The sequence below is a fragment of the Ammospiza caudacuta genome, chromosome 3 (genome assembly GCF_027887145.1).
Source record: "Ammospiza caudacuta isolate bAmmCau1 chromosome 3, bAmmCau1.pri, whole genome shotgun sequence".
Lineage (NCBI taxonomy): Eukaryota > Metazoa > Chordata > Aves > Passeriformes > Passerellidae > Ammospiza > Ammospiza caudacuta.
Genome location: NC_080595.1, coordinates 115,765,185 through 115,789,255, shown reverse-complemented (window position 1 = coordinate 115,789,255; position 24,071 = coordinate 115,765,185). Strand labels below are relative to the sequence as shown.

Sequence of the window (24,071 nt, the reverse complement as noted above, 5' to 3'; positions counted from 1 at the left end):
AGATGAATATGATGTTCTGCTTTTTCTACCAGTCTTTAAACTTTCAAGTATCATTGCAGGTGTAGACCTGGATTCCTTTATTATCCCCCAAAGTAATTTTCTCATTCGTCATCATGAAAAGTCCTTTATTAAAAGTTCTGCTGCTGCAATGTTAAATAAAATAACAATAATAACAATAATTATTTGATTTAACTGACACATCAAGTTGAGAACATGGTGCTCCACTCTGCAGGATAATGTAGAACATTAAGGGAGACATGACCCTGAGCTCAGAAAGAATCTTGAGATTGCAAAGATTCAGAAAAATAGGGAAGATGAGAAGGATGGTTTGTGTTTTGCTATAGAGCTTGGTTTGGAGACTCCATTTCTGTGGTCTTTTCCTGAAATATGAAATATGTTTTTGAACATCAGTGTCACAAAGAGCTCAGCCTGATTATTTCAGAAACAAAGAGCCTGTCATTCTCCTCAAGTTCCCATTTTTATGGTGCGATTCTAACCCTTCACAATAAAGTCTTCCAGAATCCCATGGCTGCAGTAAATAAAATTTGAAGTGGTTTTCCTGAAAGAGAATTGAATACTTTTTCATTTGGAAGAGAAACTTTGCCTTCAAGTAAGCAAGGAGTTGGAGTGGCTTGGATCAACGTGGAATAGGGGAAGGTGTCCCTGTCCATGCAAGGGTGGAACAGGATGAGCTTTAGGATCCCTTGTAATTTCTGACTCAAAACTGTTTTTTAACTTGTATTACCCTACCTGATAAATCATTGTCCCTCTCTCTATATATTTATATTGAATGCACAATTTTAGTTGCCAATTTTCAAATACCAGGGAAAGTTCAGCAGTAACTTAATAAAGACAGTAATTATATTTTCATTATTCCCTTGCTGCTTGTTAAATTTGGTTTGGAGTGTTTTATGGATCTAGAGCAATAAACATTATCTTACTTTGAGAGGTATTATAAAGTGTTGAGAAAAACATAATTATTATTGGAAATGTTTTAATGTGAGAAGGTCAGAGAAACTTAATTATAGGATTTTTTTCACCAATTAACTGGATATTTTTGAGCTCTGGTAATGTCATTTAGAGCCTTTTTTCTGTGGGCATCACCCCATAATCATTGATAGTCAGGAGCAGGCAAAACTTGCTGTCTGAATTTTGGCAGCAGCTCAACCCTATTCCATCTCCATTTGTACAAAGATAAAGATTCATCCTCTTTCCAAAAAAGTTTAAATTCAAAAATAGCACAAATTCAGAACCCTAACTTCCAGGCTCAGATCTTTCTTTTGAATTGCTTGCCATAAAATTTGGCACCTGGATAATTGGTGAGAAGTTGTAGCTTAAAAAGAAACTTGAACCTCATCACGAGGAAGGTCCTCTTGGTTATGTGATTAAATGTGCACCAACCCACTTAAAATCCAATTATTTTTCTTGAATACCAGTTGAAATAATACCCAGGAGCCAGTTTTTTGAAAGATCCTACAGTATTAAGTGCTGAGCTCTCAGGAAAAGCTGCCATCAGTTCAATGGGAGCTATTGAATCATTGTGGAAAAGCATCCTTGATTCTGTAGCACCAGAAGCTGCAGCTGAGGCAAGAAAAGTCAGTGCAAAATTGGAGTCACATTTGTGTCACTGTTTCAGTAACAGAAGGGTAAAAATGTTGTAGAACTGTTGTGGTTTTCTGTTAAATAGGCTTTAAAAACTCAGGGCACTTTGTTATGTTTATTTCTGTAAATCAAGACAGATTAAAGGACTAAAACCATAATTAGTTTTGTCATTTTAGGAAGGAAAAAAATGTTTAAAACCCCTACATCTCTTTTGTATCCCAAAAATTTGCTTTGGCTGGCATGAAACCACAAGCATGAGCTCAGTTTGTCAATAATTTCAGTGTATGACAGATCTTAATATTTAAATTCTGTTATTATGATTGTTCAGAGGAAAAAAAAGACTGGGAAGAACGTGAAACTTCTAAACAAGGCACTTTATTGGTTATACCTTTATTTGTTAATAAAAGGAGGAAACTTTTAGGAAAAAAAGAATGGGTTGTGGATACTTGTGTACAAGTACTTTCTATTTCTTGATTGAGGGAAAGGTTGGATTTCTGTTATGTAAGGAAAGTGGATTCACTGTTACTTAAGGAATTTTATCTACTAAAATAATAAATTTTGGGGTTCTACTAACACATAATAACCCAGCCAGCCCTTGCTGGGCTTGATAGGATTGTTTTCTTCCTCAGAGGAGTGAAATTTGCTGTGAATACAGGGTTCCCTGGAAAATTGAAATGAAATTCGGTGCTGCATTGGAGATGACAAATCACTTCTTTACAAATAATAAAAAATGTTGGATTCATTTGGCCAATCTCACCCCAGGCCAGTCACCCCTGGCTGCATCACATCACAACAGGATAAATGTCCTCAAGGGATGATTGGAATATTTTAGCTGATGGCTTTAGGATGAGATGAATCATGTTTAGAATTTCCAGCCTACAACACTCCACGCTTTATTTGTTTATCTCTCTTGCCATAGCAGGTCGAAATGTTAATTTTGATGATTTTCAGAATAAATTCTCATTTTCAGCTGAAATCCACTGTGATTTGTGGGGCTATTCATAGAAATGAGCCTAAAGAAGCTAATTTTAGCATGAGGGAGCTAAAACCTCCCATGTTTCTTGTTCCACAGCCAATGGAGACACAGAGAGTGGGAGAAAACCTTATCCAGAAGGAAGTTCAAAGCTGAAACCTGATTTTAGATTGTCTGAATTGTTTTCTGCTCACTGCTCCAAGGCTGGCAGAGCTCAAGAAGCATTTGGGCAACACTCCCAGGCACGGGGTGGGATTGTTGGGGTGTCCTGGGCAGGGCCAGGAGCTGGAATTCATGGTCCTTTCCCACTCAGGATATTTTGTGGATCCACTTCCATGATTCTGTGGTTCACTGCCGAGCCCTGGCTCCCTCTGAGAGCTTGTGTCACTTACTGAGGTTTGCTGAGCAGCCAAACTCATCCTCCTTTATTTCAAACCCTCTTTTGCATCCTGTCCTAAATCACTCATACACTTGGGAAGGTGCAAAATGGGAACTGGGAGTTTACCATGAGCCATCCCTTCAGGATGGATCCTGTAGGTGCAGTTTTCTGTAGTGGTTGGTGGCTGGTTTGGTTTTTGATGGTCACAGCTTCAGTAAAGAGACAGAGTTTGAACCTTAAATTTTGGAGTGATTTATTTGGCTTAAGGTAAAAGTGAAAAAATTGTTGGTTATGATATATTTTATTTTGCAGTTATCATCACTGAGAAATAGAATATCAGCCTTAAACTGTGTCAGCTGCTCATGATGAAGTCATAACAATTTTTAGAACTGGGGTAATTACTTCCCATTTCACTTCAGAAATGCTTTTTATTAAAATCCCTTCCCCAGCCACTCCTATCATAACACAGTCAGCCCTTACCAAGCTTGATGAGGTTGTTTTCTTCCTCAGAGGAGTGAGATTCATTGGCTACTGGATTCCCTGTAAAATTAAAGTGAAATTAGGTGCTACATTGGCAATAATGAATTATTTCATTAATAAATGCTGTGTTCATTTGGCCAATTCTCTCCCAGGCCAGGCACCACTGGCCATGTACATACATGGGGAAAAGCTCTGGAATCTGCATGAAATTATGGAATTATAGAATGATTTGGGTTGGAAGGGACCTTAAGGATCACCTGTAGAACTAAACCTGGCCACACAAACCCAAACCAGTGTTTGGTAACAACATTCTCACCTTCATTTTGCCATCAGCTTCTGATCTGCTTCAGGTAGTAAAATCACAATTCTCTTTTTCTTAGCAAAGCCCAAATTTGTGGAATTATAGAATGGTTTGGGTTGGAAGGGACCTTAAAGATCACCTGTACAACCAAACCTGGCTGCACAAACCCAAACCAGTGCTTGGTAATATGATTCTCACTTACATTTTGCCATCAGCTTCTGAGCTGCTTCAGGCGGTAAAATCACAATTCCTCTTTTCTCAACAAAGCCAGACTTTGTGGAATTATAGAATGGTTTGGGTTGGAAGAAACCTTAAAGATCATCTGTGCAACCAAATCTGGCCACACAAACCCAAACCAGTATTACCAAACCCAAAACAGTGCTTGGTAGCACCGCTCTCACCTTCATTTTGCCATCAGCTTCTGAGCTGCTTCAAGCAGTAAAATCACAATTCCCTTTTCTCAACAAAGGCCAACTTTGTGGAATTATAGAATGGTTTGGATTGGAAGGGATCTTAAAGATCATCTGTGTGACCAAACCTGGCCACACAAACCCAAACCAGTGCTTGGTAACGCCGTTCTCACCTTCATTTTGCCATCAGCTTCTGAGCTGCTTCAGGCGGTAAAATCACAATTCCCTTTTTCTCAACAAAACCCAAATTGGTGGAATTACAGAATGGTTTAGTTCAGAAGGAACCTTAAAGATCATCTGTGTGACCAAACCTGGCCACACAAACCCAAACCAGTGCTTGGTAACGCCGTTCTCACCTTCATTTTGCCATCAGCTTCTGAGCTGCTTCAGGCGGTAAAATCACAATTCCCTTTTTCTCAACAAAACCCAAATTGGTGGAATTACAGAATGGTTTAGTTCAGAAGGAACCTTAAAGATCATCTGTGTGACCAAACCTGGCCACACAAACCCAAACCAGTGCTTGGTAACGCCGTTCTCACCTTCATTTTGCCATCAGCTTCTGAGCTGCTTCAGGCGGTAAAATCACAATTCCCTTTTTCTCAACAAAACCCAAATTGGTGGAATTACAGAATGGTTTAGTTCAGAAGGAACCTTAAAGATCATCTGTGTGACCAAACCTGGCCACACAAACCCAAACCAGTGCTTGGTAACGCCGTTCTCACCTTCATTTTGCCATCAGCTTCTGAGCTGCTTCAGGCGGTAAAATCACAATTCCCTTTTTCTCAACAAAACCCAAATTGGTGGAATTACAGAATGGTTTAGTTCAGAAGGAACCTTAAAGATCATCTGTGTGACCAAACCTGGCCACACAAACCCAAACCAGTGCTTGGTAACGCCGTTCTCACCTTCATTTTGCCATCAGCTTCTGAGCTGCTTCAGGCGGTAAAATCACAATTCCCTTTTTCTCAACAAAACCCAACTTGGCTCTCCCGGTTTCCCTTCGCTGTGCCGAGGGGGGAAATCACCAAGAGAAAGGCTGGAGCAGATTGGGAGGCTCAGCTGAGCGTTGGGGCTGGTCATTTATCACTGTCAGCGGGGCCAGGGGGGACGAGGCGCTGGAGCGTTCGCGCTCATCCGCGCAGTGACAGCTGACGGGAGCCTGGCGCAACCTCCGGGAAGATAATCTGCCGTGGGGAGGGAACGTGTGCGAGGGAGATACTCTATCACCAGCGCCACACTGTTCCCCATGGCTCCATCAGGCAAAAGGATCCCAAAATCTCTGCTGGTCAGAGAGACTCTGAGATACACACAAGCTTCTTTTTCCCAGCCCGGCTGTTGAAGAAGAAGTCAGGATTCTTTTGTTCTCGTTTTCAAGGTTGTTTATTATTTCTTAACTATAATATTCTTTTTCTGACTTGCTGTAGGTCTGTCTGGCAGGTTGGGGTGGTGCACATTTCTCATCCTTGGGGCAGTGTTACCTTTTTATACTAAAAACTACATGTAAACTATTTACAATAACTTCTTAATACCTATCACCTTTTTTAGACAGTGAGCTTCTATTCTAAACCAATCTAAAAGTGCTAGCATTACCCAGAACATGGAGCCCAACAAGAAGAAAGAAGAAGGACAAGGCACGCCTAAATTCTTCTGTCTTGGGGCTTTGAACCCCCATTCTAAAAAAATAAATTCTCATTTTCAGCTGAAATCCGCTGCAATTTGTGGGGCTATTCATAGAAATGAGCATTAAAAAACTCTAAAACTCTAAAAATCTGTTTTTTACCTTGTGGCAAATTCACTATCATTCTACTTAAACTCTCTTGGCTTGTAATTCGTCATATAAAGGTTGGTAATTGTTTTTCTATGGGTCAAGATCAAAGGCACAGAGGTCTTGGGCTCTGTGCCAAGGTCTCTGAGCCCCCTGAGCAGGGGCTCGAGTCTTCTAGGGCAGCCAGAGGAATTTCTTTGGTTCTGACAAAAGGGAACAGTAGCAGGGCTTTAAGGGATGGTGGGAATTGGGATGTGTGGCTAAAACAGGGCTGGGCATCGCTGATGTGGATTTGTGGATTTGTGAATCCGGGTGGATGGAGTGGTGGAGATGTGTGGGGAGGGAATGATAATGGGATGGAAAGGGTTGGGTGTTTCACATCTCAGTTTATTTCTGTTACGAAGTCCATTTAAAAATGGCAAAACCCCCCCTGGCAAATACAGGCCTCAGTGAATCTAAATATTTTAAAGAACCAGAAAAATGTCTGGTGATAGAAAACTGAAATTGCAGCAGGAAAAATCTGATAAGGGACGGTTAATACATATTTTCTGCAATGTTCAGTGGAAAAAAAGATTGAGGGAGTTGGGATTGTTCAGCCTGGAAAAGAGAAGCTTCAGAGTGGCCTAATTGCAGCCCCTTCCAGTACCTGGGGGGAGCCTAAAGAAAGGTGGACATGGAATGTTCACAAGAGCATGGAGAAGGGCTTCCTACTGGCAGAGGGCAGGGATAGATGGGATATTGGGAAGGAATTGTTCCCTGTGAGGTTGGGGAGGCCCTGGAATAGAATTCTCAGAGAAGCTGTGGCTGCCCCTGGATCCCTGGAAGTGTCCAAGGCCAGGCTGGACAGGGCTTGGATCAGCCTGGGATTGTGGAAGGTGTTCCTGCCGATGGCAGAGAGTGGAAGAGGATGAACTTTAAGGGTCCCTTCCAACCCAAACCATTCCACAATTCCATTAAATATTTCCTGTAGGTGCTAATTTAGAGCAAGGCTCCCCAGACAGTGTGAGAATATCCAGATTCCAAAAACTCTGGCTCTGCCACCTAATAAAAAGTTTTGCATCTTGAATTTGGTCAATCTGCAACTCAAAACTTATTGTTTTGAATTTGCTGTTATTTTTATTAACTCTATCCCGTTTTGCTTTTCATGACAAATCATATGCATTGCCTTAACTGGGGAACATTTTAATTGAGCACTGCTGGAGATTTTCCAATAAATTAACATTACATGTTTTTAACAGATGTCTGAAGTTGACATTGTTATTAGACATTGTAATTAATAGAAGTATTACCCAAATTAAAATCTCAGGGCCTCAGAAAAATTAAATTGTAGGTGACTGAGTGATGTTAACTCATTAATAGAGAGTGACTCTTGAATTCCCTCCACTGGGTTTTATTAGCCCAGTAAACACATTTTTCCAAGTAGCTGAAGAGGGAGTTGGACAAACCCTTTGGAATAAGGGCCTTATGAATCAAGACATGTTTTACCAATGGTGTTGTGAGGTTCTTTACCCTGTCATTTTCTTACTGGGATAATCTGCCCAAAAGTACCTTTCTGGGATGTTGTAAAGTTTCAATATCATAGCATTGCAGAATCCCAGAAGGGTTTGGTTTGGAAAGGACTTAGAAGATGGTCCAGTTCCAATCTCCATGTATGTAATTAAAGATTTGAAACAACACAGCTCTGCACTTTGTCTACAAATTCCCAGCTAGCCACAAATTTCAAAGGTCTTTTCCCACTTTGAATATGAGTGTGAATGTCCAGCAAAAATTATCTTCAGCCTCATTTTGAGAAGCCATGGACATAAAAATCAATAGCAACTCATCGGTGTTACATGCCACAAGACTTAACTGCTCTCAGGGTGAGCCCTCAGAAAGGGAGCAGTCTAAATCCAAAGTCACACTTAGGAGGAAATATTAACCTCTTGTACTCTGGAAAGAATGAGGTATTTATGTGGTGATTCATTTGGCGTACTGTTTTCTTCAGGATAAAACCAATCATACTTAAAAATGTCACTTTCTGAGCACTGATTATAAGGAAAGTAGTGACAAACTTGGATGAATTCCACCTATAACCCTGCAGCAATATCACAGAGATTCAGGATCTGTTCAGGGGAAGGATTAGGATTGTAAAAGGAAATTGTTAATAAACAACAGGATTAAAGGCAGTTGGGAGGGGATTTTTTAGGTCTGCACTGTTTTGCATTGCAGAGGCTTCCCTAGAATTTGGCATTTCTGGTGCTAATTCCCAAGTGAGGGGATGCTGAACTGAGCAGTGCCAGGAATTCACTGACCAGCAGAGATCAGACCCCAGCCCGTGGCTTTCCAGAGTTTATAAAAGTTTATTTCTCCCATGAATTTTCAGGCCTCCCCTCAGGTTGTTCCTGCCCTTTGTAGACAGTCTTTTCCTCAATAATTATGGGATGCAAACTCATATTCCATAGCAGGAGAACAGAGTGTTCCTGGAGCTGCTTTGCCTCTCTCCATGCTCCTTTCTGGAATTCCTGCCCAGGGCTTTGTGCTGCTTCCCATTTTTCACGGTGCACACACCATGTTCCAGATGAGCATCCAGGCCATGTTTTATTCATGTGCTTTTCACCCCTTGGTTGGGATCATTAATAAAGCTGATAAATAAACCCAGGCTTAACAACCCTGCTCGCCACACCCCACTGGACATCTCCTCCAGCTCCCTCACGCTCTGTTTATCACCATCCTTTGTTTGGATCTCTTGGTTTTCCAGCCTGTCTGATGCCATTCTTACCCAAGCTGGTTAATATAAGGGTTTCAAGTGGGGTTTTGAGAGGTGTTGTCTGTAATTGTGAAGTAAATCCAGTTGTGTTTTATCATCTTCATTCAGTTCCTGTGCTAATAAGAGGCTCCGTGAAAAGCAGGAATGGCAGAGATGGCCTGGATAGTCTGTGGTATGTGGATACCTCAATGATAGGTCCTGCTTCAGCTTTAAGGCTCTTCTATTTTCTTTTTAGTTTTATATTTTAGGAAGTTTTAGACTTCCCATCCCTGAAATGTCCAAGGCCAGTCTGGACAGGGCTTGGAGCAACCTGGGATAGTGGAAGGTGTCTGTATTTTTATTATTTTCTTTTGTGTTACCCCATCCAACCTGGCCTTGGGCACTTCCAGGGATGGGGCAGCCACATCTTCTCTGGGAGATTAAAAAGAATAAGTTTTAAAAATGAGAATTGCTCATTGTGTTATGACAGAACTCCATGAGCTAGGCTTTTGGGAAATGAAATGATGTCACAGTCTCAAAAATACCACAAGAGTTGATTACTTTGTCTTTGTGTATCTCATATATCTGTCTATGTTATCTTTCTGATTTGGCAGCCCTTCTAGACAGGATTCTTACACAATCTGAGATTCCTTTTGGTTGGTGTCATTATTTTCCTCTGCCATTGTTTCCTTTGCTGTTTTGATCATGTATTTTACTGTTAACGTTTGTTCTGGTTCATAACCCATAATCTCCATCAGTGTCAAGGCAATATTTTAATAAATATTTGTGTACACACAGGTACATCTAATCCTTCCCCTGAACAGATCCTGAATCTCTGTGATATTGCTGCAGGGTTATAGGTGGAATTCATCCAAGTTTGTCACTACTTTCCTTATAATCAGTGCTCAGAAAGTGACATTTTTAAGTATGATTGGTTTTATCCTGAAGAAAATAGTATGCCAAATGAATCACCACACAAATGTCTCATTCTTTCCAGAGTACAGGAGGATTCAAGACTGAATACTCAGATGCAGATATCCAGCGTGGAAGATGAAAGCCAAGTGTCCAAGTTGGCCAACGGGTCAAAGTTTAAGAACATTTATTTTAGCCTTAATTGTTGTACTCCAGACCTGCAAAGTTTGGCATCTATAGAGTCAGAGAGCAGACAAAATAGAATGTATGGTCACAATCAGGCTGTGATGGGTCACATAATCTCACAATCCCAGAATTGTTTGGGTTGGAAAAGCCCTCAGAGATTACTGAGTTCAACCATTCCTGAGTGCCACGGCCACCACTGATCCATGTCCCCAAGTGCCACATCCAAGGGGCTTTTAAATCCCTCCAGGGAAGGGGATCCACCCCTCTCCTGGGCAGCTTTTCCAGGGTTGGACAGCACTTTTTCAGTCAGGAATTGTTCCCAATATCCAACCTGAACCTTCCCTGGCACAACTTGAGGCTGTTCCCTCTCCTCCTGCCCCTGTTCCCTGGGAGCAGAGCCTGACCCCCTGGCTGTCCCCTCCTGTCAGGAGTTGTGCAGAGCCACAAGGTCCCCCCTGAGCCTCCTTTTCTCCAGGCTGAGCCCCTTCCCAGCTCCCTCAGCCCCTCCGTGGTTTGTGACCTTGACTCCTCAGCAGCAGGAAGTGTTACTGTACTTTACAGGACACTTTCCTTTATTTATCCCCTAATATATCCCTGATCCTCATGTTTTACTGTCACACCCCATTCCTCTGTCCCAGCTGCCATGAATTCATTCCCCCAGAACCTCTACCCCAGGGGATTGGGAATTTCACAATCACTATTTCTCCTCCTCTGCACCTCCACCACTCTCTTTAAGAAATGTATTAATTTTCAGTCCAAAATCTCATTTTCCTGTCGCTCCTGGTCCATTTCCTGGCAGGAGCTGCAGAACAAACCCAGTGTGTGATTTCTGGCCTTTGTTCATTTAGCAGCACCTCTGTTTTCTGAGGGGCCCATGTGTTTTGGAGGCTGAGCTGACACTCTGTGCTAGGACACATCACATTCTGTGCCATCAGTCAGTTCCCGTGTCCCAATCTGTTTGATGGCCTGGATGCAGAGAGCACAGCGTGTCACATTGTGGGACATCATCTCCAGAATACATTTCCAAGCTGGTTTCAGCTGCCACTCTTCCTTTCCTGATCTGTTTTGATAAATAAACTTACATATTTTTCAACATTTGTGAAAATGTTCCATTGAGTGACATCAGGTTTTTTTAAATAATAGCTAGGATCCCTCATGTCAGGACAGCACCACAATACTACAAAGAGTTGTGGGTCAAATAATCAAAAAAATTTAAAATTCAGATTGTTGAATTGCTGTGACATAGCCACCTCTCCTTTTAATTTGTCATGAGCAGATCTCTCCTGATGGAGAGGATGGAACTGGAGAAGTGAGAGGTGAAAGAAAACCAGCAGATCCTGTTCGCCATCTCTTTGCCAATGCTGAGGATCCAAAAGACTCATCAGAGGTGGAGACATAAATGACCAAGATTGGGGATGGGTGTCTCTGTGCTGAAAATATCCTTTGGGAGACAAAGGGGTTTGAACTGTGACACTTGAGAGTTCATCTGAGATGACAGGAGCTTTTCTTATTGCACAGGAGCTTTTAGAACTGACAGTTCTGCTCGTTGAACTAGACCTGAAAAGAAAGAAGAGCTTCTGTTTCATCACCAGCTAGGAAGGATTTATGGACGAAATTCTGCCATAAATCAAAAATCTCATCCCACTCAAGGAGAGCAGCCCTCTCCCTTGTGTGCCTCTCTCTAGTCCTCCAAGAGCCCCGGTGAATCTCTGATTACCTGCTTTTTTTCCCCCTTTTTTTTTTTTTTTTTTTTTTTTTTTTTTTTTTTTTTTGTAGTTTTTGAAATCCTAGAATTTGAAATCTGAATTCCTCCTTCAGAAACAAGTTAAAATGGAAGGGTCTTTAGTTTAGGTTGGAAAAGGGGGCATTTAGCAAGTAAATCCTATTCCTTCAGAAGCACTTCCTTCAATCTTTCTCTTTAGCAGCCAAACTTTCCCTCTGTTCTTTGAAAACCATCCCAAAAGCATTTTCTGGTGTCCAGGAGAACTTGGGAGAGGGATGGATATAAATAAAATGAATTATTTTACTCTCTGATTAGTGAGGATTGGGAACAATCCCATCCTTGCACAATTTACCAAATCCTCATTCTTGGCAGAATTTGGTACATGAGACAGGTGTGACTTCTCTTGGCACACACATCAGCTACCTTTTTAGAGAAACAAACCATTTCTTTAAGGAAATATCTCTTGGGTTAGGAAACAGTGAAAAAATAAATAAGCATCCTGAGGTTTAAAAAATCAGGTCTGAAGGTATCTAGGCCTATAAATGAATGATCTATTTTATAGAAGTATTGGCCAGTTGTGGCTTTCACAAGTGAAAAGTGAACAGAGATTCTGGAGCCCTGAAGTTCCTAGAATCAGTTAATTTACTCAGACACAGGCACAAACCAAGGTCAGATTCCTATTTTCTAAAGCAAGTGAGTGAAATATAATTAAGTTATATTATGCTGTATATTCCATTTTTGGAAATTGTAACCTGTGAGATCCTTTTATAACTGCTTAAGAAAATTCTTATGTTCCCTGATCTGTTTTTTCTCCCAGATTCCCAACCCCCCTGTAGCCCAAATCCTCCACCTTGGTGGTGTGACAGGAAATGTAGGAAAAATGTAAGAAAAGGCAAAAAAGAAAGGGGAAGGGAGTCCTTCAAGTAACAGTTGATTTGCTTTGGGATGTTCCCATCCCTGCTTTTCCCTTTTCCTCCTCCTCTCCCCTGTTCCCATTGTGACTGTGCTTTAGGAGATGGAGGAGGCTTCTGGTAATTGGTTAATCAGCTATTTTCAATTCAATTCCTGGCTGTACTTACCATGGAAAATTAACAGTCCTTGCGTATAAATATGACCCCTACTCCTGGATTAATTTGATTATGCGAGAATCTCAGTTTTCATTTAAAAATAATAACTTTCTGGCTGCTCTGATGAAACAAGTTTGGATATGTAATCTAAATATTCCCTAATGGCTTAAAAAAAATATCAAAAGACAAATATGAAGAACATATGAATCTCTTGTTAATAGAATTTAAATGTTCTCAAATCTTTGCTGTGATTGCTAGAGATTGAATATTTTGAGACCAGAAAATTCCTGATTTTCATTCACTGCTGGATAAGCATTCTCTGAATCCAAACCTTTTTTAAGCATCTTCATTTGGGTCCACAAAAAGAGAAGTGATGTTCATTAAATGATTGGGGGTATCTTAACCCTGAGTTCTTTAAATTTCCCTGGACTTGTAAGTCTGTTTGGAACCTAAGTCAGGCTAGTTTGAAAGGAAATATTTTTTACAGAACTTTCGTGTTTGAACATATTTCATTGTTCAATTTATCCATCATGGGTGTGATAACATCAACCCATGGAACAGGGAGGATAAATAAAATGCATCCTAACAAATTAAAATGTGCCAGAGAAACAGGTCTGGGCATTGGAACTCGATTGCCCACGCTGATAAATTGCTGGGATAGGATCAAACGTGATTTCAGCCAGGTTAATTAACTTTTGGATAGTTTGTAGATAAGAACTTGTCTGTTTGAGTGGTTTAGTGATACAGACTCATGGTAAGGGCAGCAGGGAGGGAGATGGTTCTGCTTGGCCTCATGAAACCCCGTTTGCTGAGCTGCTTCCAGATCTGGGATCCAATATCAGGAGGATGTGGAGCTGCTGGAGAGAGTCCAGAGGAATCCATGGACTGGAATCCAAGGGCTGGAGCCCCTCTGCTCTGGAGTCAGGCTGGGAGAGCTGGGGGTGCTCACCTGGAGAGGAGAAGGATCCAGGGAGAGCTCAGAGCCCCTTCCAGGGCCTAAAGGGGCTCCAGGAGAGCTGGAGAGGGACTGGGGACAAGAGATGGAGGGACAGGACACAGGGAATGGCTGCACACTGCCAGAGGGCAGGGATAGGTGGGATATTGGGAAGGAATTCTTGGCTGTGAGGGTGGGGAGGCCCTGGCACAGGGTGCCCAGAGAAGCTGTGGCTGCCCCTGGATCCCTGGAAGTGTCCAAGGCCAGGCTGGATGGGGCTTGGAGCAGCCTGGGACAGTGGAAGGTGTCCCTGCCCATGCCAGGGGTTGGATTTTTTAGATGGTTAGATGGTCTTTAAGGTTCCTTCCCAAACCATTCCATGATTCTGTGATAATCCATGTGTGGACAGAACTTCACCGGCAGTCAGTGACTCTTTAGCCAAGGGCTGCTGTAGGACCATGTTAGAAACCATCCAGTGACAGGCACAAAAACTGAGCAATGCCTAAGAAATACTGAGGATCTGTTTAGCAACTTTTGATTATCTTTCCATGTATTTTGGATCTGTGAAGGATTATTTCTGTTAAAATCAAGATATTCTGAGGAGCACAGGGCAGACACTGCACCTGTCTGAAGCAGACTTTGCCTGAAGCTGAAACTGAATGTCAAGTCCTCCAGGATCTGTGCTGCTTTCAGCTCCTACTGGTTCTTTTCATCAGTGTTTCACAGGAGTTCTCTTTCTTAGCTTGGAAAATTTAGAGTTTTGGCAGTTGATGATGGAGCAGCATTTGGAAGTTTTGAGAGGTTGTTGTTATTCATGAATTTATGTTTATGAAAATTCGGACTGCGTGAATATCAATGAAATAAAAGTAAGAATCTATTCTTTAACTTTACTTGGGAACCATGAGGATCAAGGAGATTAAACAAAAAGTGATATAGAGACATCTCTGGAAGTGTTCCAGGCCAGCTTGGACAGGGCTTGGAGCAGCCTGGGATAGTGGAAGGTGCCCCTACCCATGGCAGGAGATGGGACTGGATGAACTTTAATGTCCCTTCCGACCAAACCATTCTGGGATTTGATGATCCATGTCCTTCTAATTCAGCTTTTCTGCACCCATTAATGAATTGCCTCCATAAATTGACAGTATTTGGGTGGAATGTGCTGTTTTCAGCCCCAGAAATCTGAAATGAACTCACAGCCAGTCCAGTGCTCATTGGAAATCTCTCCATGGCTCTGTAACACCAGGTTTTATCCTACTTACTGCAATCCCTTGTCTCTGGAATGACAATGAGCTTGGAAAAGTAATTTATTCTTTCTGTTGGCAAGATGCGGTGATAGTCCTGTTTTTTTTACCAATTCTGTGGGGCCAAACTATTCCTGATTTTCTGGAGTTAGTTAATCCAATTTGTAGGTGAGAATGAAAATATTTTCACATGGAAAACTGTTCAGTAAAAAGCCCTAAAGTGGGACATTCTTTTCTTCTCCTTGGGCAGAGTTGTTGTTACTTATACATTGCTATTTAGGTGTTGTTACTTTCTGCCTAAGGTTGAATGTGTATTTTGTTAAGGCCCGTTTAAATTTGGGGGGTTTTGGATTTATTTTTTACTATTTAATGCATCTGTTCAGGAAATACTGGAAAAAATAGTGAGCCAAAGTATGAATGACAGGAAAATGAATCATTTTATCTGGCTGAGATCTTAGAAATTAAAGTATGAAGACATTGAGAGACAACTTGGGAACTCTGAAAATATTACTTTCATTCAAGCCTGTCTCACCTCTGAAAGTTTAATTTTAATTTTAATATATTGAAAGCCTGGCCATTTGAAATGATAACTGCTTCATACATCATGGATGTCACTCACTCTGTAAATGAAGGCAGCTATCAGGGCGAGGGCAGGGTTAGTTTATTTGATCTTACAAGATGTTCTGTAATTTTTCTGACTGTTCACTCCTCTCCCGTGGCTGTAGATCATGTTGGGAATAGCAGCTACAGCTAACGAGGTTGAAACCTTGGTCGTGTTACTCCCACTCTGGAGCTTCCCAACAATTTTCTTCCCAAAGCTTCTCTCCCGTGGCACAGGACAATCAATTTTCCTAAATGCCACCAATTGACTTGTGGCACCTCTTGCTCCACTTGCAGATGACCCTGATTTTCCTTTCTCACCGACTGTTGGTAAATGCTGGATGCCAGCTGGGATTAGGAATGTGCCTCCCCGCTAATGAGAAATGTTGTTTCCAGAGAATTCACAAGTGAGCCCACATTCCTTATCTGACCTGGTTTATTCCTCACCAGCAACAGGACTAAAGGAATTAAAACAGTGCCTGCATTGAGAAAACATCTTGATTTTCTCCCTGGGAAATGTTTTGTGAACAGAAAGTTGTATTTTGAATTCGGACAGTTGCGTTTCTTGCCGCTGTTGTTTAAAATGTGCCTTAGCAGCAAAAAATCAATGTGGGGATGGCAGTGAAAAGGTTTTGAACTACAAGAGGGCAGGGTTGGATGGGATATTGGGAAGGAATTGTTCCTTTTGAGGGTGGGAAGGCCCTGGAAAAGGCTTTCCAGAGAAGCTGTGGCTGCCCCTGCATCCCTGAAAGTGTCCAAGGCCAGACTGGACAGGCTTGGATCAACCTGGGATAGTTGGAAGTTGTGGAAGTTGTCCCTGCCCATAGGAATTGTTCAGGTTTCAATGGATCTGTGAGAAATAAACAATTGATTTTTATGCAAAGCAAATACTCTATCACATTTTAACTTGGTTTTTTTTCCCCCCTTCTAGATAAACATCATGTCAATGGGAACAGAATGGTTGAACCTTTCCCAGAGGGAACACAGATGGCTCTGTTTGGTAAGGCATCAGTTTGAAAATAAAAGCTCAAAACTCTGCGGTGTTGCTGCATTCCAAATTTCTTAATTTCAGCCTGACTCCTTTGAGTTTCAGAACCTGGGCTGCTCCTGCCATTTTCCAATCACTGACACCAGCTAAAGCCATTTGACATTTTGGAGATGTCCTTTATATGTCATTTCCATATAAAGAAATACACTAAAAATGTTTTTCTTAGAAAGAAATACACTAAAAATGTTTTTTCTTAGTTATACAAACAGAAAATGTAAATGCAAATACTAAAAAATCCAAATGTTCCCTAAAAAATCCAAAATAATGCCTTTTTAAATGTATGATAATTTCTCTAATATCATTCATTCATTAGTTTAAACAAAATTCTGAAGATGATCTATGATTCTCCCCACTTTAAGCCATGCAAGGAACTCCAGCTGTTTGGGATCTCCTGGACTTGGAAGGTTTTTACCTTTTACATGCCCCAAACCAAACCAAACCTGCTGGTTTCTGCCTGACCTTGTGAATTCCTGTGGAATTCCTGTCAGGAGCCATCAGAGCTGGAGAAGGGGCCAGCTGGAAAAATGAAAAAGTTTGGTTTCTCTTTATCTGTCTCTTTTCTATGAAAATGTCATTCTTTGAGCCTGTTTTGAAGACTTGAAAAGGTGTTTCTTCAGAGAAATTAATTACTGCTGGAAGTAATAAATATCCTAAAATGGATCAAAATCACCCTTTCCAACCAGGATCTGGACTTTACCCAAACCTGGGAATTGTCAGAGCTCTCTTTTTGGGATGGGCTGATGTTTGTCCTTAAGGCAAGCCTTTGGGATTTGCTGGGAAGAAAAAAAGTGGATTTCTATGGCAGTTATTATTAAAATTAATTGCTACAGAGAATGAAAAATTTCCTAATGCTGTTTTGATACAACTAAGTTGTTTACAAAGGATATATTTCTCTACTAACATGTGCAAGATGGTCCAAAATGCCTTAGGAAATGTATTATATTCTATTAAATATTTCTCTTTCTGTGATGCTGAAGTAAATATTAAATCACTCCTTTATACATTAATTTAATACTCCCAAAATGATCTTTTAAATTGATGATAGCAAAAAATCTTGGTGAGTGTCATCTTTCCTGTGGAATTAATGTTGGTGTAGTTTCATGGATGAAGAGGAGAAATGGTTTGTGGGTGTCACCCTTCAGTTTCCAACATGATTTATTCAACTTCTCTTCAGAGTTCCTCCAATCCTTTCTGTCAGTCTCCTTCTTTGTGGATTTTGGGAACATAAACACATTATTGGAGTGGTGGAATGAGTGATTGTTTCATAATTTTCTTTTGGAGCAAACAGAAAATGATTTTAACCTTTTAATCTCCAAGGCTGAGATGGATTTAGAGATTCTTTTTGAATTTCTTACAGCAGGGAGGGTCAGAGGGTTCTGGTACAGTCTGATATTGATGCAGTCTGTGCTGTTTAGATATTTTCTTTAAAAAAATAAGCTCCTTTTTTTAAAAAATTGTTTTTATTTTCTGTGTCACGATCAGATCAGATTTCCAGTGTTTGTGATGGGTGTTGGTTCTATTGTTGTACACAATTTGCAAAAAATCACAGAAAGCAAGAGAATTTAATTGGAAAAATGTAAAATCTTATTAAACAGCACACTTTGAAGCATTCCTGAGGAACTCTGTAACATTCCCATCAATGCTGGGAACTTCCATAGTTTTTCACTTGCCCTAGATTTTCCACTAGGCTGTGATTGCACACAGTGAAGTGGTGAAAGCTCAGGCTGGTGCCATCTGTGCTGTGAAGGAACAGAAAGCTTCCACATCCTGATTTTTGCTATTAGACCTGCACTGGAATAGTGCACAAACACAGCTCTGGTGACAATCCCTGGCATTTGTTGGTGCTGGCATCCCAGTCTGGGGGAGATGGGATTGGGAAAAGGGATCTGCAGTTCATTTTCCTCCCTTCAATCCATGTGAATGGGAATGAAAGGCCAGGTTGGATGGGGCTTGGAGCGACCTGGAGTAGTGGGAGGTGTCCCTGCCCATGGAGCTGGATGAGCTTTAAGGTCCCTTCCAAATGAAACCATTCCAGGATTCTCTGATTCTAAAACAAGCACTAGAAGAAGAAAACGATCAGTTAGGAATTCCTCTCCTGGGATTATTACTCATCCTATCCCTGTGTGATCCTGTTGACTGCAAGTTCTTTGTATTTTGGGACTCTGTAAACTCAGGAGAGAGCCTGAGCCAGTTGAATTTCTGACTCCATCTCACCAAGACAGGATTTTCATACCCCTCTTCCAGAAAGATCCTTTAATCCTTGGGATTCACAGGGAAGAGCAGGATTAGAAGAGATCCTTCTTTCTGCCCAGAGAGGGTGTTGATTGTCCCTCACTGGGGTTATCCCACTCTCCCTCACTGGGATTATCCCAGTCTCCCTCACTGGGATTACCCCAGTTTCCCTCACTGGGGTTATCCCAATCTCCCTCACTGGGGTTATCCCAATCTCCCTCACTGGAATTATCTCAGTTTCACTCACTGGGATTATCCCAGTCTCCCTCACTGGGATTATCCCAGTCTCCCTCACTGGGATTACCCCAGTTTCCCTCACTGGGATTATCCCAGTCTCCCTCACTGGGATTACCCCAGTTTCCCTCACTGGGGTCATTCCAGTCTCCTTCACTGGGGTTATCCCAGTCTCTGTCACTGGGATTACCCCAGTTTCCCTCACTGGGATTATCCCAGTCTCTGTCACTGGGATTATCCCAGTCTCCCTCACTGGGGTTATCCCAGTCTCCTTCACTGGGGTTATTCCGGACCCATTGGACACAATTCTGTGCCCTGTGCTCTGGGATGACCCTGCTGGAGCAGGGATTTGGACCAGATGACCCCACTGTGCTCCCTTCCAACCTGACCCATCCTGTGATTGCTTAAAAAGATCTGCAAAACCCAAAAGTTGGTTGTGTAGAGAAGCCAATTTGCAGTGAATTTTCCTCTTGCTTGGATAGCTTTAGATGCACCAATAAACCAGCAGAATGAAATATAATGCAGGGCTGTAAACACTGAGCCTTCTACCTGCTGCAAAACGCAGCTGGATTTCATTCCACAGCTCCCCCTCCTGCAAAACCTCCTCAAGATGCTTTTCCTAATGGTGCATTATTCACATGATGGTGTGACTGCTTGTTTGGATCAAGGGACAGGGTGAATGTACTCAGGGCATTGTTCCTGCAGCTTTCCCATCTACAGCAGAACCTCACAGGTTTCAAAGGATTATTTAAATTATCTCGAGGCTCTCCTGTTGTCTGTTCAGCATCACCCAGCTGCTGGAGGTGCACCTATTTTTCAGCAGGATAAAGAAATGTGTCCTTGTTTCTGCAGTGGGGGAAAAAAGCCACGTTTCAAGGGTGAGGGTAGTTCTTTAATGGAAATCTCTTCATGCTCCCCATCCTGTGACCTCGTAATCCAGCTCCCAGCTATGATTAAAGCACAAAGGGAACATGATGTGCACATGCACAGCCTGACTGGAGACACTGGAATGCTGTGTCAAAAATTCCTTATTTCCAAATTCCTTGACTGCTGCTCAGAGAAGTTGTGGACTCCCCATCCCTGGAGGTGTTCAAGACCAGGCTGGATGGGGCTTGGAGCTACCTGAGACAGTGGCAGGGGTTGGAACTGGGTGATCTCCTTCCAACCCCAACCATCCTGGCTTTCTGTGTTTCCATGGAACAAGTGGAACTCAATGTTACATGTTTGTGTTATGAGTGATAAAGTAGAAGCCCTTTATAAATGCCCGTCCAGAAAGTTTTCTTGGAAGTTTTGTGCCCATGGATATATTCAGTTAAAAATTCCTTGTCTTAAGAGACTGATTTTGACCCCAAACCTAATCAAAACTCAAAATCCAAATATATATATAAGGGCGGATGATAATATTTTGACAAGAAGCAGTTTAGGGTTTAAATTCAACTTATTTCCCAGGGGTAAAAAAACCCCAAATGCCTGAAAGCTCCAGAACATTCACAACTTCAAGAAATTAGTCTTTTCCTCAGCACCATTGTAACTCTTGCATATTTTAAACACATTTAAATGCACTTTTGCATTATGATAACGTCACGGAGTGGTTTGGGCTGGAAGGGACCTTAAAGATCTCATTGCAACCCCCTGCCATAGGCAGGTAAATTATGCTCAGAGATGTTTCTGATCAGGTTTCTGTTGAATTTTAAGCAGTCCTTTTCCTTATCAGCTGCTGCTGCAAGACTCCAGTTAATCCCAGAGCACCTCTGTATTCCCTAGGATTTCTATGTCACCTGATTTCTCCAAGAGGAAGCATTGTGCATATGGTGTGTGCATAGAAGGGCTCTTATTTACCTCCAGTGAAATCTGGCAACAGCTCAGATTTGTAATTACAACACTTTTAGAATGTAGGAGCACATTGAGCTGTATTTGCTTGACACAGACTGGCTTGTAATGCGATAATTGGTTTCTTGATGTAAACAAAGTGCAGGCAGAAATAGGATGTTAAGGAACTGATAAGGTCTAATTATGGATATTTTGGAGCTGGCAGACAGATCCAGGCCTGGTCACCTTCTGCTCTGCACTTACTAGACAGCAGCACATTCCAGTTATTCCATGGATTATGGGATTGTTATGGATTATTGTTGTGTTTTGCGTGAGCTATTGTGAGTTATTGTGTCCTGCCACAACTGCATTCCCACTGCTTCCAAAGGTTATTTAAAAAATCAACCAGGATCCCCCAGGATTGTCCAGCAAGGTCTCAGCTGTTCCTTGGGGCTCTTGGAAAAGAGAGTTCCTCCAACACAGCCTGCTCTTGGGGGCTTCACCTCCTTCCCTTGGGGGTGTCAGCTCCTTCCCATAAAGGTTGGACAGTGTGGTATTTGCTGGGTCCCCAGGACAAAGGAGGAATTGAGAATCTGACTCCATGTTCTTAAAAGGCTAAATATTATATTATATTATATTATATTATATTATATTATATTATATTATATTATATTATATTATACTATACTATACTATACTATACTATATTATATTATCTCAAAGAATACTATACTAAAACTACACTAAAGAATAGAGAAAGGATACTTACAGAAGGCTTAACAAGATACTAACTAAAAACTCATGGCGGACTCCTCAGAGTCCGACACAGCCTGACCATGATTGGTCCTTAAATAAAAACAATTCACATTAAGCCAATCAAACAACCACCTGTTGGATAAACAATCTCCAACTACATTCCAAAGCAGCAAAACACAGGAGAAGCAATAAGATAATTATTGTTTTCATTTTTCTCTGAGGCTTTTCAGCTTCCCAGGAGAAGAAATCTGGGCAAAGGGATTTTTCCAGAAAATATGACAGTGACAGGATGGGGCTTGGAGCCACCGGGGGTGGTGGAATTTATCCCTTTCCATGACAAGGAGTGGAACAGGATGAACTTTAGTGCACCTCCAACCCAAACCATTCTCTTTCTGTGGATAAAGGCCTCATTAGCGCAACTTCTCAACTAAAAGAAAATGATTTCCCTTGGAAGTGGGGTGATGGGTTCAAGAACAGATAAATCCATACAAGGGTTCTTTTTGTCCCCCCGGAACAGCTGCTGGTGGCTGTGTCAGAGGAGGACCAGTGTCAGGAAGTCTTTTGGTCCAGCTGAATTTTCAATGACTATTTTTCACCAGAAAAAGAAAACCACAGGGATCAAAAGTTTGGCCCTCAAGAGAAGCACCTTTTTATTTTCCCTTTCCTTCTTTCTTATTTTTTTTTCTGTAGACAGTAAAAATAGAACAAGCAATTTTTTTTGAAAGAAAAAAAAAGAAACCTTAAAACAATGCTACACATCAGAAGATGTTTTATCTCTATCTGAAGAAAATGTAAGACCTGATGATGTTGAAGCAGGCGTGTTTGCTCTGACCCAAATGGAGGAGAAACATCCACAGCAATATCATCACATGGTGCAAGGATCACATTGTGGAAAAATTGAGAGCCAGAGGGAATGTATTGCAGAAGGGGTTCATGTCTCTTGTGTTAATTCTCTTTCAGCATGTGGAAAAGAGAAGGAAGTGTATTAATTGGCTGGCTTTGCAGAGTTCTGGGGCGTTAATGCTGTCCTGTTTTCAGGAATTAATGCTGTCCTGGTTTTTTGCCTGTTTTATAGTGATGAGAAAGTGGACACAGCATTTCTGCAGCTCTGGAATGAGAGAAAAAGCTTTGGAAATCATGGCATAACAAAAGGGAGTGGCCTAAAGGGAGGCTGCTCTGTCCCTAAACCAAACTGTGGAGCCATTCTTACCTTTCCAGGGTGTTTATTAAAGAAATCTACCCTTATTTCCCATTTTCCTTTTTCCTCTCTTCCAGACACTGATTTTGTCTTTTGGCTGCCTCTTTGAGAGGTCTGAAACTTGGCCCAGTTCCCAACCCCTGCTGTGTGGCCCTGGTTCATCATAATTGAAGCCACTGCCTAAATATGGAATCATGGAATGGTTTGGGTGGGAAGGGACATTAGAGACCATCCAGTCCCACCCCCTGCCATGGGCAAGGACACCTTCCACTATCCCAGGCTGCTCCAAGCCTTATCCAGCCTGGCCTTGGACGCTTCCAGGGATCCAGAGGCAGCCACAGCTTCTCTGGGAAACCACAGCCAGGGCCTCCCCTCCCTCACAGGGAACAATTCCTTCCCAATATCCCATCCATCCCTGCCCTCTGGCAGTTTAAAGCCATTCCCTGTGTCCTGTCCCTCCATCCCTTGTCCCCAGTCCCTCTCCAGCTCTCCTGGAGCCCCTTTAGGCCCTGGAAGGGGCTCTGAGCTCTCCCTGGATCCTTCTCTTCCCCAGGGTGAGCACCCCCAGCTTTCCCAGCCTGGCTCCAGAGCAGAGGGGCTTCAGCCCTTGGAGCATCTCTGTGGATTCCTCTGGATTGTTCCAGCAGCTCCACATCCTCCTGATATTGGATCCCAGATCTAGAGGCAGCTCTGCAGGTGGGGTCTCACCTGAGAGGGGCAGAGGGGCAGAATCCCCCCCTTACCTGCTGCCCACATTGGGGGATCAGCCCAGGGCATGGGGGGCTCTGGGCTCCAAGTACTCATGGCCAGGGTGTGTCCAACTTTTCCTTCACCACCATCCCCAAATCCTTCTCCTCAGATCATCTTCTTCCTCACAACCTTGCCTGAAGTGAGATGCTATGGTTTGCTGGTCAAACCTCTAGGGTTTTGTTTTAAATCATTGCCAGGGCATGTTCTCTGTTTAGATTTTAAAACCTAAGCAGAAAAGCCCTGAACTGAAAATTTACCCCTGAACCTGTTGTACAATAAGGTAATAAACACCGAAAAAACTTTAACTCTGGTACCTTATGAAATAAAAATCTCAATGCTCAGTTTCTCTTGTCCTGTGAAATATCCTGAGGATTGTGCTTTAAATGCTGCTGCTCTGATTTGATGGAGTTGTGCATCAGCTTTGTGGGAATGTAAATGGGCAAAGCACCAGGCAAGGAGACCCTGATAAAAACAAAATGCTACAGCTCTGCTTAGTCCTCACCAAAGACATTTCCTGACATTTATAAACACTAATAAGGGACAATAAAATATCCCTAACACAAAGTGAAAGATGTCCTTGATGAGCACAACCCTTCAAAACATCCTTTGCTTTCAAAGGAGCCACATCTCTTTTTCCTTCAGAAAACTAAAGTAATGTGGCCTTCAAACACAATCTCTGTGCTCCTCCATCAGGGAGTTTTTTATGTTAATTTAGGTTTCTTGAGGTAATGAAGAATTCAGCTTTG

The 24,071-nt window shown here is 42.0% G+C and overlaps 1 protein-coding gene across 2 annotated transcripts in view; it reads left to right on the top strand.

The window, feature by feature from the left end:
- MSRA (methionine sulfoxide reductase A) overlaps positions 1–24,071 on the top strand; it is a 240,447-nt gene that overhangs the window by 72,720 nt on the left and 143,656 nt on the right. For both annotated transcript variants that reach the window (XM_058801816.1, XM_058801817.1), the window contains exon 2: positions 16,230–16,298. In XM_058801816.1, coding sequence (XP_058657799.1) covers positions 16,230–16,298 — 69 coding nt within the window. The remainder of the gene's footprint in view (positions 1–16,229; positions 16,299–24,071) is intronic.